The sequence below is a fragment of the Patiria miniata genome, unplaced genomic scaffold (assembly GCF_015706575.1).
Source record: "Patiria miniata isolate m_02_andy unplaced genomic scaffold, ASM1570657v1 HiC_scaffold_23, whole genome shotgun sequence".
In the NCBI taxonomy this organism is placed as follows: Eukaryota; Metazoa; Echinodermata; class Asteroidea; order Valvatida; family Asterinidae; genus Patiria; species Patiria miniata.
This window is the reverse complement of record NW_024037062.1, coordinates 4,982,691-4,996,615: the sequence shown is the minus strand read 5'-3', so window position 1 is coordinate 4,996,615 and position 13,925 is coordinate 4,982,691. Positions and strand designations below refer to the sequence as shown.

General features: G+C 40.0%; 1 protein-coding gene across 7 annotated transcripts in view; it reads left to right on the top strand.

Annotated features, from left to right (window-relative positions):
* Positions 1 to 13,925, top strand: part of LOC119731326 (polycystic kidney disease 2-like 1 protein) — a 52,532-nt gene that overhangs the window by 25,925 nt on the left and 12,682 nt on the right. For 5 of the 7 annotated variants that reach the window (XM_038204483.1, XM_038204480.1, XM_038204481.1 and 2 more), the window contains exons 3-14: positions 298 to 428; positions 2,210 to 2,463; positions 4,022 to 4,246; positions 4,421 to 4,649; positions 6,349 to 6,519; positions 7,133 to 7,314; positions 7,690 to 7,810; positions 8,445 to 8,677; positions 9,714 to 9,831; positions 10,022 to 10,215; positions 11,248 to 11,395; positions 11,962 to 12,051. In XM_038204483.1, coding sequence (XP_038060411.1) covers positions 298 to 428; positions 2,210 to 2,463; positions 4,022 to 4,246; positions 4,421 to 4,649; positions 6,349 to 6,519; positions 7,133 to 7,314; positions 7,690 to 7,810; positions 8,445 to 8,677; positions 9,714 to 9,831; positions 10,022 to 10,215; positions 11,248 to 11,395; positions 11,962 to 12,051 — 2,096 coding nt within the window. The remainder of the gene's footprint in view (positions 1 to 297; positions 429 to 2,209; positions 2,464 to 4,021; positions 4,247 to 4,420; positions 4,650 to 6,348; positions 6,520 to 7,132; positions 7,315 to 7,689; positions 7,811 to 8,444; positions 8,678 to 9,713; positions 9,832 to 10,021; positions 10,216 to 11,247; positions 11,396 to 11,961; positions 12,052 to 13,925) is intronic. The other 2 variants (XM_038204482.1, XM_038204487.1) reach the window with 1 other exon arrangement.

Below are 13,925 nucleotides of genomic sequence, written 5' to 3'. Positions count from 1 at the left end.
AACAGAAAAATGTCAGGTCTTTAAACGAATTTGAACGCCTGAAAACTAATACGAACCACGGGAATGACAGCAGGGCGCTTCTCCGCTTCAAATTGGCCACTATCAAGATGAATTCGAATGCTATTTTTGCAAAATTGGCTGGGAAAACCTATTTTTTATTTTATATTCTGTCTTTCTAAGGTTGGGACATCAGCATTACAAATTTCAAGCTTTTCAGTCTGTTGGATTGGATGTTTATAACACAAGAATTGTGCAAAAGAATTCAACATTTGTTTGCACATTCTGTTTTTTCCCCAGTGACTTTTGGAATGACTAAACCAACCATGTACTACTACACCAAGGTGATGTCAGAACTATTCCTCGATGCTCCCTTTCCGGACACCAAGAATACTTTCCGTGGAATAACAACCATGAAAGATTTCTGGAGGGTAGGTAGATAGGACATTTCAGGGTTCTCCCCACGTACAAACATGCGTATCGGCCCGATACGCTGGAATTGCAGCCTGAAATGCTGGTCAAATTTTTCTTCCCATAACACGCACAATTTAATTATTATACACCCCATTAACATGCACAAAATAATGGTTATACACACGCCATTATTTCATCTTGACATGCAAAATCTTGACGAAAAACCTGTATTTCTGACGCATGTGTGATCAAACGCACATGTGCACGACATGGAAGCTGTGCCGCTGTACGAGTTTCATTCCACAGTGGCCACTGGCAGGCCAGTGCCATCGCCATTCACTGGTTCCCACAGCGTACGAACAGAATCAAAGTTATGATGAAGGACCGGAACCAGTGTCTACGGCCTACGTATACCATGCTGTACATTTACCATATCTAGTGAACGGGCTAGACTGGTTCCCTGACCTTACAATTCCCCAAAGTCCATAAATTGCTCCGTTTTATCTTAAGTGGGGTCAGGGAACCAGACTACAGGAACATGATTATTTTTCTTAGTTTTTCCAGCATCTACAAAACTTCAAACAAGTCAGTGTAACAATATTTGCTATAAAATACTAAACCCCCCCCCCTCCCAATCCATCCATTTCCAAAAATTACAGCAACAGCAAATGTTGTATATTCCCTAAAGACCCCCAGAGTTGCTCTAAAATGCACCAGAGAGCTCCTAAAGTTAATCAATTTTCAAGGCCCTTAAGCAGGCCCTGAACCCCACACCGTAGCTTCGCAAGTTGTTGAATCACGACAAAACTTCCCCCAACAGGTTTGAAAAAATCCGTGGGAGAACCATGCACTTGACCTAACTAATGATGGTCTTTGTCTGTTGAACTGGGTTTGAGCCTTCTTGGCCCTCAATTTAGGCCTGTACATGTAATTCCTTCTGAAACCACACAGGATTTCCGGAGTTTTAAATTATTCCTTTTTTAAAATTGCAAATAACATGTTGGTCCCATATACTTTTCTTGAACACATTGAATTTCCTGCAAAAGTGTTAAAGCCCATTGATAGTGTTAAAGCCCATTGACATTTACGTCCTTTCAATGTGCCATTACAGCACTATTTGCTTATTACAAATGCAGTTTTATCCTGTTGATAATTTGTGTTTCTACAAGTTCTAGCTTTGCAGTAATTTAAGATTCAAACACCTGTTGTAGTACATGTCGGGGTTGTATACATCTTCAATTTACCATGACATAATTTTCCCGGAACAGCAGATTTAACATTGTTCTGCCTTATCAACGGTCTCACTGGTCATGGACGTGGCACTCTCAACATTGATGAAAAAACTGAGAATTACTCCCATGCTGAGTAAACAAAGTCCACCACTCTGAAAATGAGCTGTACCCAGCTTAAACGTACATGTATACCCATTCCAGTCTGAGGGATTGTGCATTTAAAAGAAATTCTGACAATGCTGTCAATCCGAAACCAGAATGGTTCATCTAAATATCAACATGTGATATTGCTACCCTTCTGCGGATGCACCATCTTGCCTAAAAAGGCTAACATTTTTTATTGCCTCCTATAAAACATCAACGTAAGACAGATAGGTTTGGTAAGGTGCTTAAACTGCAGTGCACATATATTGCAAAGCACCTTGTACATTGTACATCCTGATCAGTTAATCTTGCTAACCCCTTACAGCAAAGGTTCCGTGTACACTTAACTTAATCTAGAGCAATTGTTTTGAATGAAAATGCTAGTTTCACATATAAATTTCTGTTGCACATTTTTGTTGTAGTTTGCCGAGACCCCACTTGTAGACGGTCTATACTGGGAAAAGTGGTACAATGATGACAACGTGACAGGTGACTCCCAGGGCTACATCTACTATGAGAACAAGCTGCTGGGCGTGCCCCGTATCCGACAGGTGAAAGTCACCAACAGCTCCTGTCTGGTACACAGCGATTTCCGTGAGGACATCAAACAGTGCTATGCCCATTACTCAGAGAGCGTGGAGGACACACAGCCCTTTGGGCTCATGAACGGAACTGCGTAAGGCTCAATTTGTTTTCCTTTTTTATATCTGAAACTTGGTACATCTTTTTTGGAGGGTAGGATTAGGCATAATATTTTGGCGATCACATCGGGAAAAAAGCTACGAAGTTTTCCTTCCGAAAATAGCTATATATGTCAGTAGGCAAACAAACAAAAACAGAAATATTACAAGTGTGTTTGACACCAAAAAGTTGTTAGATAAGCGGTTTTTCGAAGACACTTTTTGTAAGAGCTGATAAAAACTTTAGAGTCGTGCAATAACATTAGGATCAGTCAGGCGTGGGTCGGATAACCGCAAGCAGAAATATTATTTATTTTGTTTATTCTCGTTTAAAAAGTGGTTTTGTTCAAAAGGTGTTCCAGGGAGGCTTAGAATGTACTACATAGCATCTGGACTTTTTAGGCAACTGTGACTTCGTCTACAAGACACTGTGACGCTTTACAAGTTCACAAAAGTTTACTTTCTACATTCTGTAACTGGCAAACATTTTCTTCATCGTTTGAGCTCGATTTTAAGGATCCAATTCACTACTTTAGTTTATGCATCACCTTGATGATTTTGACTCTGTTACCCTACGTGTAAACACACATAACAGACGTAAATACTTGTTCCATAGTTGTGGGGACATACGCTCGTCTGTATGAGGTATTTGTGGGGACCGAAAATGCTGTGGAGACAGCGAAAGTCCCCATAACTCGGTCCTAATTTGCCTGGCAATAAGAAACTTCCCCATAATGCGGTGACGGCTCGCCCACTATTGTTGACAACTGCAATCCAACAGTAAGAAGCATTTGCTATCATTCTGCCTTGTGAATGCTGAACAGTGAAAGAAAATTTTATTCATACGAATTCAAACATTTGCTTATAATTCCTAAATGCTTTTACTCCAAAGTAAATACTTTTGCTGTTGACTTGTGCTTCCTAGCATTTGCTAGTTTTTGGATCCAACGTATCAGAGCATTCAAATGTCGTTAAGCATGATATTTCAGAGAAAAACTGGTGACGTGCTTTAAACATGAACCCCTCACTATTTTAACTACCTGTATGTTCAGTTGACATTTTGGGATTTTTTTAACTCAAATTTCCTCCCCAATAACCGTATGGACACTATAACTCAATGATATTTCAAGAAACCATATTATTGACACTAAATGTCAAAGAGTTTTGAATTTTTGTGAGATTAAGTAATTTCCTCGAATAGCAGGAACATCCAGTTTAGTTTCCCCTAATGACGATGATAGTAATTTCTATTTGAAACACAACTTTCATAACAATCAGTCCCAGAAGACTACATTATGCACGGTGAGTTAGCTCTCTAGTTATGTAATATTCTATGATACATTTACTTGCAAACAACCAGAAGGAAAGAGTAGATTGCTATTCCAGCACACCCCATGGAATCAGGCAGGAACTGATCCATGTTGGTCTGGCAGTGATTTGAAACCTGGTCACAGAGGTAACCACTGTGCCAACTTGACTCCTTATATGATTCCTCCATATGACTTGCAATACACATTTTTTACTTGCCCATATACTTTATTACATGTACCTCAGCTGGGAGCACAGCTCAGAGGAGAGCTTGGATGGTTCAGGTCACTCTGGCCGATTGGCCTCATACGGTGGTGGCGGCTACTATTTGGATCTGACCCATGAAAAGGCCGACTCTTTGGCCTCCATCATAGAGCTCAAGCAGAACTTGTGGCTGGACCGAGGAACCCGGGCCGTCATGGTGGACTTTTCCGTCTATAACGCCAACATCAATCTATTCTGCATTGTCAGGTGAGAATTTCAAAGACCGAAGTTTGGGGTATCACCATAAGAAAATAAATAGCAAAATGCTTTCACAATTTGATTGAACATGACTCTGGAATCTCTCTCATCTTAGTGGGTACATTTGCATAGAGTTCATAGGATAATCAGGTACTGTTAATGTAATGTTATTGTCAATGGTAGGTTGGTAGTAGAGTTTCCACCAACGGGCGGTGCCATTCCATCGTGGACATTCCGCACCGTCAAGCTCTTGCGCTACGTAACTGCCTTCGACTACTTTATCATGGCTTGCGAGGGCATCTTTGCACTCTTCATCCTCTACTACATCGTGGAGGAGATCCTGGAGATCAAGGTTCACCGCTTGTCTTATTTCAAGAGCACCTGGAACTGTCTGGATGTCATCATCATCATTGTAAGTACACAGCGATAATGACCCAATGTCCTGGGGCTGCTCAGCAGAAAAAAATTTTTTTGTGACAAATAATTAGTCACAAATTAAAAAGATTGACATGGTTTGGCTCGTAATCTATCACTGCTCAGCAAAAATTTAATGCGATTGAAAATTCTGTGCTTAAGCGTTTTGGCACTGTACACAGTTTTGTGAAGTTCAGAAAAAAATGACTCCAAGTATTGATAGTTGCGTATTTGTCATGAGGCCTTGTTCCTCCATTCATATAGAAATCATCACTTATCAAGGGATTGGCCAAATAGTGAGAGGAATACTGGGCAGGATTGTACTTGGTGCCTCCATAATCAAGGCTTTCAAAGAAGGGTTTCTTTTCGCTGGTTTGCTCAGTCTATTGGCATGACTTTGGTTGTGCATTATTACTAGTACTTTAACACAATTCCCAATGCTGCTTTATGTTAGATGCACCCTGGTGCAGTTTAGAGCATTTGAGAGGTCCTTGAAGGTAGATTTTTCTTGAAAATGAGGGGAACAATATTCTAATCTTTATTAAAAACTGCATGAATATTCGACAATAAAAACACACAAAATTTGAATGAAAAAAATGTGTTTACTCTTTGTTTTGCACATTACCAAGCATTTAGCTACAGTGTCCATGATGTAAGCAGGCTCTGGGGGGCAACTTTTTGTCACTCATCATTGATGAGCTTAGCTTTGAAAAAATAGGGTCAGAAATAGCACTGATATATTGTTGTATTATTATTTTAATATTTTGTAATATTGTGGACCGCCATGCTTCCAATGCCAAATCCAACACTGATCAGCCACTGGATATCACACTATGAGGCACCAGCAATCATATAGTGCTGATCCTGCTGCATGCAACGCGGCCCCATGGCACACCACGCCAAACGCCTACTTCCAATCTGGTTTGGGCTGCACCTGACCAAACATTCCATGGGATAATTCTTCCATTGCCCATCTCTGTCTAGGTTTCATTCTTGACTAGAGATAAATGTATCAGCCAAAGAAAAGTAAACATTTGGTTGTCGTTCAAACGTATAACAGATCATATGAGAAAATACATTATGTATGAGAAAGTTTATTGCGTTCATACAAGCTTTGTGAATCTTGGGGTCCATGTTGCAGTTCATGCATGTGAAGTGTGCATTGGTTTAATTACTGTCCTGATTTCATCTGACACCAGTTGGGCCGCACGGAACTTGTATTGTACTTGATATAGAAGGACTTTTACACATCCAAATTACACATGCACATGAATTTTGGTCTTTGCTGACATTTCCCCCCACAATATCGTAGTATTAATGACAAATTATGCCAATACTTTGTGTATTGGTGAGCCACAAAAAGTGATCGGCAAAATGTTTGTTGTACATATCCGGCAGAAATTCTTGCGTATTGGGCCTATAATATGTGAGAGAACATTGCAAATTATGTGTATACATATATATACAATTGTGTTCTACAGCCCCTCTGTCAATTTCTTCATAAAACATTATGTTAAGTTACAGTTAAAATAGTAGTCTTCTGTCATTTCTCTGTTTGTAATATCCCCTTTTCCCCTCTCTTTTTTTTTTGGGGGGGGGAACCTTCCCTGAGATGCGACACCAATTGTTATCTTTAAAAGGGAGTCATGTTATAGAATTTGTGAACACAACTTAACTTGTGCTCTTGCTCTTGCTAGGTATCAGTAGTATGTATGGCCTTCTATGTCTACCGTGCTCTGAGAGTGGATGAGATGATTGAGGACCTTCTGAGTCGACCTGATCAGTACTCAGACTTTGAGTTCCTGGGCTACTGCCAGTCCATCTTCAACAACGTGATTGCTGTGGCCGTCTTCCTGGCCTGGATCAAGGTAAGGGCTTCAAAGGTGACACACAGGTCAAAGGTCAACCTTGATGGTAATTATCTTATATAAGCGGATAGCAAGTGATGTGTCACCTGTGGTCTCACCAATGAGCTGATCACAAACATTTATATAATGCAGCTACAATGTACATCGAGGAGGGATTGTTTGGTATACATATCCAATTTATGTAATCGGGTAAATTTTCTTTGGCCGTACCATGTATAACATGTTGCTTAAACAGTGAACGAAGATATTAGATGGAACGCTGCACAACGCTATGGTGATTGAAGCAATGTGTGTATTGTATTTTTCACACAGATGACTAAAGATGTGAACGCATCTGAAGGGTTAACGCAGATTTTTTTTATAAGACACAGGCTCATAATAAGGGCCAGGGAAAGTTGAATGCATTGTGTAAATCTACAGCTATTCAAAGATTTACTCAGAGAAACTTCCCCTCATCCACTTTGAGCACAAACCTACAGTCCCCGTCCAATCTCCCAAGCTCTCCTATGGAATCTCATCATAAAATGACAGTGTCAACTTACACAGTCAGCTACGATTGCAGGGAATTTGTGTTGCATTAATATGCTTTACTGTAACCTTTCTGCACCCATAGGTGTTCAAATACATCAGCTTCAACAAGACCATGAACCAGCTCTCCTCGACCCTGTCCAAGTGCGCCAAAGATGTAGGTGGATTTACCATCATGTTCCTCATCATCTTCTTGGCTTATGCCCAGTTTGGCTACTTGGTGTTTGGCACCCAGATCAAGGATTTCAGCAGTGTCGGTGACTGCATGTAAGTTGGAGCTGAAACATGCATGTGTTGCATTCTATGGTTGGATGGGTTTGTGCACAGCCTTGATAGCATGGATGACATGTAAAGGCTTGGTTACTACCCACAAACTGACTCAAGAATGCTGTTGACTGTTTTCAGCTTTGGTTGATGTTGTAGAGACGATGACTCAAGATTAACTCTTTGAGTGTGCATGAGGTGTGATTCGTAAATCTTAAAGAGTCATGGCTACCCACAATGCTTTGCATTACCTTTTTAATATTTCATGAAAGAATCGGTGGATAGGGTTACGGTAGTGCGTACAAGTGAATGCAAAAGTCAGTTTGAACAGGTTTATGACAAATCCTGTATTGTTGTATCTTTTGTTGTATCTCCTAGTTTCACCTTGTTGCGTATCGTTCTTGGTGACTTCAACTTCCATGAGCTTCAGGAAGCCAATCGCGTTCTGGGCCCGATCTTTTTCATGACGTATGTGTTCGTGGTGTTCTTTGTATTGCTGGTAGGTATTCAATCACATTTTCAAAGTTATTACACATGAACGATAATCTTGTGAGTTCTTATAAGGCTATGTATCTACTATGGCCACCTATAATCTTGTGAGTTCCCATTAGGCCATGTATCTACTATGGCCACCTATAATCTTGTGAGTTCCTATTAGGCCATGTATCTACTATGGCCACCTATCTGCCATGGTCATTAGGTTGTGGCCAGCATCACATTGCAGCCACCTGGCCAATGGGGCCACCTAGCCACAGTGAGATCTATGTGTCTGTTGTGGCCACTTCCCCTTCAGTTTGGAATGTATGTATGATGTATGCCTTATGATTGGTTTGGAAGCAATTTTAAAAAATAAATAAAAACAAGTTAGAGGCAATTTGCTTAAATTTTACGGTTTAAGAGGTGGATATGTCTCAAAACCTAATTTTAGGAAGAATGAGTAGAGCGTGATTTGAAAGTGTTGGAAAATAATTTTTAAACCCAACAGGATGTGGATCGAGATTAATTGATTTGCTCAATGTGAATGTATTTCACACAAATGAAATTTATGGTGCAATCTTGTTGAATACATCCTTTAGTTGAGAATATTAAATTGCAGTATATTTCACGGTAAAAGAAACCCCTCTTCCCCATAGAACATGTTCTTGGCCATCATCAATGACACTTACAGCGAGGTCAAGGCTGATATTGCCAACCAGAAGTCAGAGTTCGAGCTCACAGACTACTTCAAGAAGGGCTATGAGAAGATGGTGGGCAAGCTGAACTTCAAGCGGGACAAGATTGCCGACATCCAGGAGGCACTGGCCCATGCAGATGCCAACGCAGACCAACATTTGGACTTTGACGAGTGGCGCCACGAGCTGAAATGGTAAAAGCTGAGACTGCATCTGAATGGCTTAGCTACGGCTTGTAATTACACATGCTGCCTGAGACATGGGGGGACAGGGGCCAGTGTTGTGGTCAATTCTAAGTCAGTTCTATAATTCACAAGGATAAACAGTAACAAAATAATGTCATTGACACGGTTTATTTGAATAGCTTGTGACTTGAATTGCAAACGGGAGGACTTGTGATTGACTTGTGAGGACTCAACTGAAACACTAGCAGAAGGTTTTAATTAAAAACTAAAACTAATTTCAAATTGCTCAGATAACAATGAAAAAAGCTCAGTCACATTTAAGTGTAAATTAGGATGTGCTTACCATGCAGAAATTGACTAAGCACAGATTGGAAAACATCAGATGTCTGTGCATAATTGCCCATCCCACAGGATGACTCCCCCAACCAAAACAAGGGAACAGAAAAGCAGTGCGGTCCAGTGCTATTTGAGAACTTCCATATCTATGAAGGTCTTAGTTAATATCCTGCTTTTGTTCACTTTCCTACTTGTTCAGTTGCAGGTTACATGTTGGTTCTATGAACTTTCCTTGTGTACACCTCAAACTTCCTGCTAATATTTAAGTAGCAAGCATACATTCCTAGCTCTTTGACCCAGTTTTAAATGTAATCTGGTTTGCTTACCATCTCGTGGTGACCTGGTTAAGATGTTTGACGATGTTTGACGCACTTGCCCTCTGTCTCAGATGACTGGTTCAAACCTCACCTGGTGCACCATATTCTCTAGGTCATGCTTTGTTTGGTTGCTTATTTATCTGGGAATCAACTTACATAAAATCTTATAATTTTCCCAAAGATTAACATTAGATGTCAATATCATTTAAAAAAATATCACTCGTTGTATACCAGAGATACAAAATGCTCGATAAGATGTTATTTCCCATTGTCGTCCTGCTACATTCATTTATGGATCCATTCCATACTGTTAACACAGTTTTTCCAAATGTGTCATAGATTTCTGGTTGTCGAAACATTGCTCACATGAATTGGTAACTTTTTCCCCCCAGCCGTGGGCATGCCGATGCAGAGATTGAGGCAGTGTTTGCCAAGTATGACGTCGATGGCGACCGCATCCTTGATGCAGAGGAGCAGATGAAGATGGCTGCTGATCTGGAAGGACAGAAGGTAGAAAACAATGAACTCAAACTCATGCACCACCTGTTGGGCTGGGGCTTGGCTCCCAGTATTTGTATGTAAACATCAGGAAGAATCCAAACAGAATTTAGTCAGAATTAAACAGATATACTTCATTCTGGCCCAGAGTAGCCTGTGCTTTCTTATTGTGTTCCATTTCCTTTCCTTTCACCTTTTCCAGACCGATCTGAACAACCAGTTGGCGGAGTTGGAGGAGGCCCAAGTGACCACTACCAACCGTCCCCAGACAGCTTCAGCTGGCCGCAGCAAGAGCCGTGTCAGCTTCAACGATGGCCTGGACAGTGATGATGAGGACTCTCAAGCTGGAGGGGGGCGTGGTGGAGTCAGTGGCGTCTCTTACGAAGAGTTTGTTGTGTAAGTTCATTTTATATGAAAACAGAAGTATGTTTGATAAGAATTTAAATAATCTTTTATTAAAAAAGAGGCCTTGTTTGTAGTCAAATATTTTCATGGTCCGAAAAGTATCCTAAATGTAAGGTGGTACATTAGGAATTAATCCTGTGAAAGAAACTAGACAGTGGTCTGGATAGTTAAGCTTTAGATAATGGGTAGGAGTTTGGACAAAACAGGATAGTATTTCTTTTAAAAGTTTAACAAGAACTGCCAATATCTGTACATTTTTTGCATATTTGTCAGCTGTGGGTCCAAACACTCATTAGCCTTGCCATGTGAAGAACTCAGCACAGCCTCGGTGCCTAGGCTTGACTCCCGCTGAACAACAGTACTAAACCAAGGACCATCTAGAGACCCACAGGGAATGAAACTATGCCCCTCAGTGGATGCAAGCAGAGTAGAGTGGAAATCAATTCATTTGTGAAATAAATCTGAAAAAGTTTTGAATAGACGAGGAAATGAATACCAAAAGTTGATTCAATTAATGAACCAATAACAGGGTGTTTATTAGGTAGTTCTGATTCTACTTATGGCATGCTCCAAAACTGGCTTTAAGAAAAGACTAATGACACAGAAGGACCAAGGATAAACACAACTGAGAACATGTTTGAAAATAGACAATGAAGACATTTTCAAGAGTACGTCAATCCAGAGTCAAGCAGCAAAAAATCTAAAGACGATTTGATGTGGTTTTAGAATAAACACAACCATAAGGCTTGTACGTCAGAGGTGTGCAAGCAATGTTTCATTCTTTCATTTATGTTTTACCTTGCCATTGTTTCAGAAACATTAAGATTATTTATGTGATTTCTGTGAACCAAATAAAAACATTAGAAATTTCAGAGTCTGTTTGCGTGTGGAAAACACATACTCCTTGACAATTTTGTCAAACAGATGTTAGCTTTTCCTCATGATGCACTGCTGGTAAACATGATTTGTGCCTATGTGAAGTGTCAAACTCATTCTTCAACATGATCTTTCTCTGACTTTTAGGTTGAGTCGTCGTGTGGACCGTATGGAACACTCCATTGGGAGCATTGTTTCTAAGATAGACGCTGTGCTGGTCAAGCTGGAAGCCATGGAGCGGGCCAAGCTGAAACGTCGTGAGACCATGGGCAAACTCCTAGACAGCATCACAGAGGTAAATCCTCCATGATAAACTCCCCACTCTTCCCTTCGTCCTTCAACTCCCCGCCCCCCTCCCCCCCCCCCACAAATCTGTGTTCGTAACCACTACAACCTTTATATTCATATGTGTCTTTCCTGTAAGATTTTTAGTCATGTGGTAACATGGTGATTTTCTTTCTGAACTTAATTTTGGAAATTCAACAGTTGTTTCTTAAAAGTATTTAAAGTATTTTGTACATGTTTGTAGATAAGCATCCAAATTAAGTGATCAAATCCTAGAGGGAACGCTGGCCATTTAAAAAAGAATTCTATAACAATAGAGATGCAGCTTCTATGCATTTTCTCTGGAAGCAAATTCCAGTTAAAAACTCCATATGAAGTATTTAAGAGGAATTGTATTTCATGAAGTTGCTTATCTTTTTGTTTTGTTTGACAAGCAATGTTTTTCTTCTTGCTTGACACTGTTTTTATGTTCTGTTCCCCTAATTAGGAGGTTCTGTGTTTTTTTTTCCTTTTCTTTTTTTGGCCATCCTCTTTTTCATTCTTTTTGCTCGTTTTTATACCTGCTTAACGTCAAAGGAGAGAGAAATTAAGCAAGCCTATAAGAGTACAATGGGCTTGCCTTCTCGGTCTGGTTCCTCGGCTTCTGCTTATAGTGACTATGATGAGGTATATTGTGTGTGTGTGTGTGTGTGTGTGTGTATTCGTTACTGCTTATCTCAGCTCCAGACTACTTTGTAATTAAACTTCAGTTTGTTTTACCTGCACCATAATAAGAGTGAGAAGTGCACCCATAACCTGTAATTACTGCCTTGTTAAATAAGAGCTACATAACTCCCTTTTTCAGGGTGTAATGAAGTTTCCTAAACCTTTGCAAAACAGCTTAACCCTAACCACTCCAACTCCATCAAAATCCATCCCCCCATTTTGGCGGATTTGGGGGACTTGGTCCAGAAGGCCTGGCGTGACTAAATGTTGATGGAGTACAATGGACTTGGGCCTAATGGCCTGAAGCAGTGCTAGGGGTATCCGATTGATTTTGCCTAGCTTCCTGTACTGCTATTGTGATAGCAAATCCATGACTGTCAACCAGTGCGTCAGTGGTGGATTCCATTATGTCATGTCCAGTTTTGTATTGGACGCACAGTGATTGATGGATTTTGTTGACGCACATTCTTCCAGTCAAGATGTCTCTCATTTTAAATATGTGGATGATATGACTTTTTCTCAGATTATTACAAATCCAGCCCAGTGTGAGATTATACAACAAGAACTTGACTGTTTTCATCAATGGTCTGTTGTTAATAACATGAAACTTAATCCATCAAAATGCAATTTTTTGTTCATAAATTTTGAGCGTAATTCACCGCAGTCACCATTTCTTCACATCGGTGACTCACCAATCGAAAGAACTCACTGTCTGAAAATTCTTGGTGTTCTAGTACAAGATAACCTCAAATGGGACAAACAGGTTGATGCTATGTGTAAAATGTTCAATCGTAGATTGTTTTTCCTACGTCAGTTAAAACGTTGTGGTGTCCCCATTCCAGATCTGGTTACTGTGTACATTCAATATGTCAGACCTACTCTAGAATATGCGACCCCTGTCTGGCACTCATGTTTATCAAAAAAGCAAGAGGAATGTCTAGAAAAATTACAGCGCAGGGCTTTTCGTATCATTTTGTCTTATGAATATTGTCTCAATAGATCTTACAGTGAAATATGTTCCCAACTCAATGTTCCCCCACTTTCCCGCCGCAGAGAACAATTGTGTTCCGTGTTTGGCAAATCATTACTCACTTCAAACAAATTCAGAGACTGGTTGCCCCCGATTAGGAACAATGGGTTAAGGAACAATGATCATCTCAGCACAATACGCTGTAGGACTAACAGGTACAAATGTAGCTCTATTCCCTACTTAACTGATCTGATTAACAAAGATATGTGACCTCTTTTTCCTGAGTTGATGAAAGAACTCGTTGTTGGTCACAGTTTCTGGTTAACTGGTTAACTTATTACATGAAGTAAGTTCGGTATTCATGAACGTATAGAGCTCACTCAATGACGGCCATCTCTGTGGGGGGGGGGGACTGCGACTGCGTATTTTACGCAGTCGGATTTGAATGATTTTAATTTTTATTACTTGTGTGTATTTTGTTGTGATTTACCTTTTTATTGTATTCATGAACGTATAGAGCTCACTCAATGACGGCCATCTCTGTGGGGGGTCTGCGACTGCGTATTTTACGCAGTCGGATTTGAATGATTTTAATTTTTATTACTTGTGTGTATTTTGTTGTGATTTACCTTTTTATTGTATCTTTTACACGATGTAATTCTCTGTAATTTTAATATGTAACAATTTTTAATGTGTGTAAATTAAACTGCAATTCGGCCTTTTGGCCGTGAAAGTTTAATAAAATAAACCATTAATAATAATAATAATAATAATTTTGATGGACTTCGTCCAGTTCCTAGTAAAAGACGCTAGGGAGTTAGGGTTAATGTGTTGAGGCAGATAACCACAGTCAATGGTTTGATGC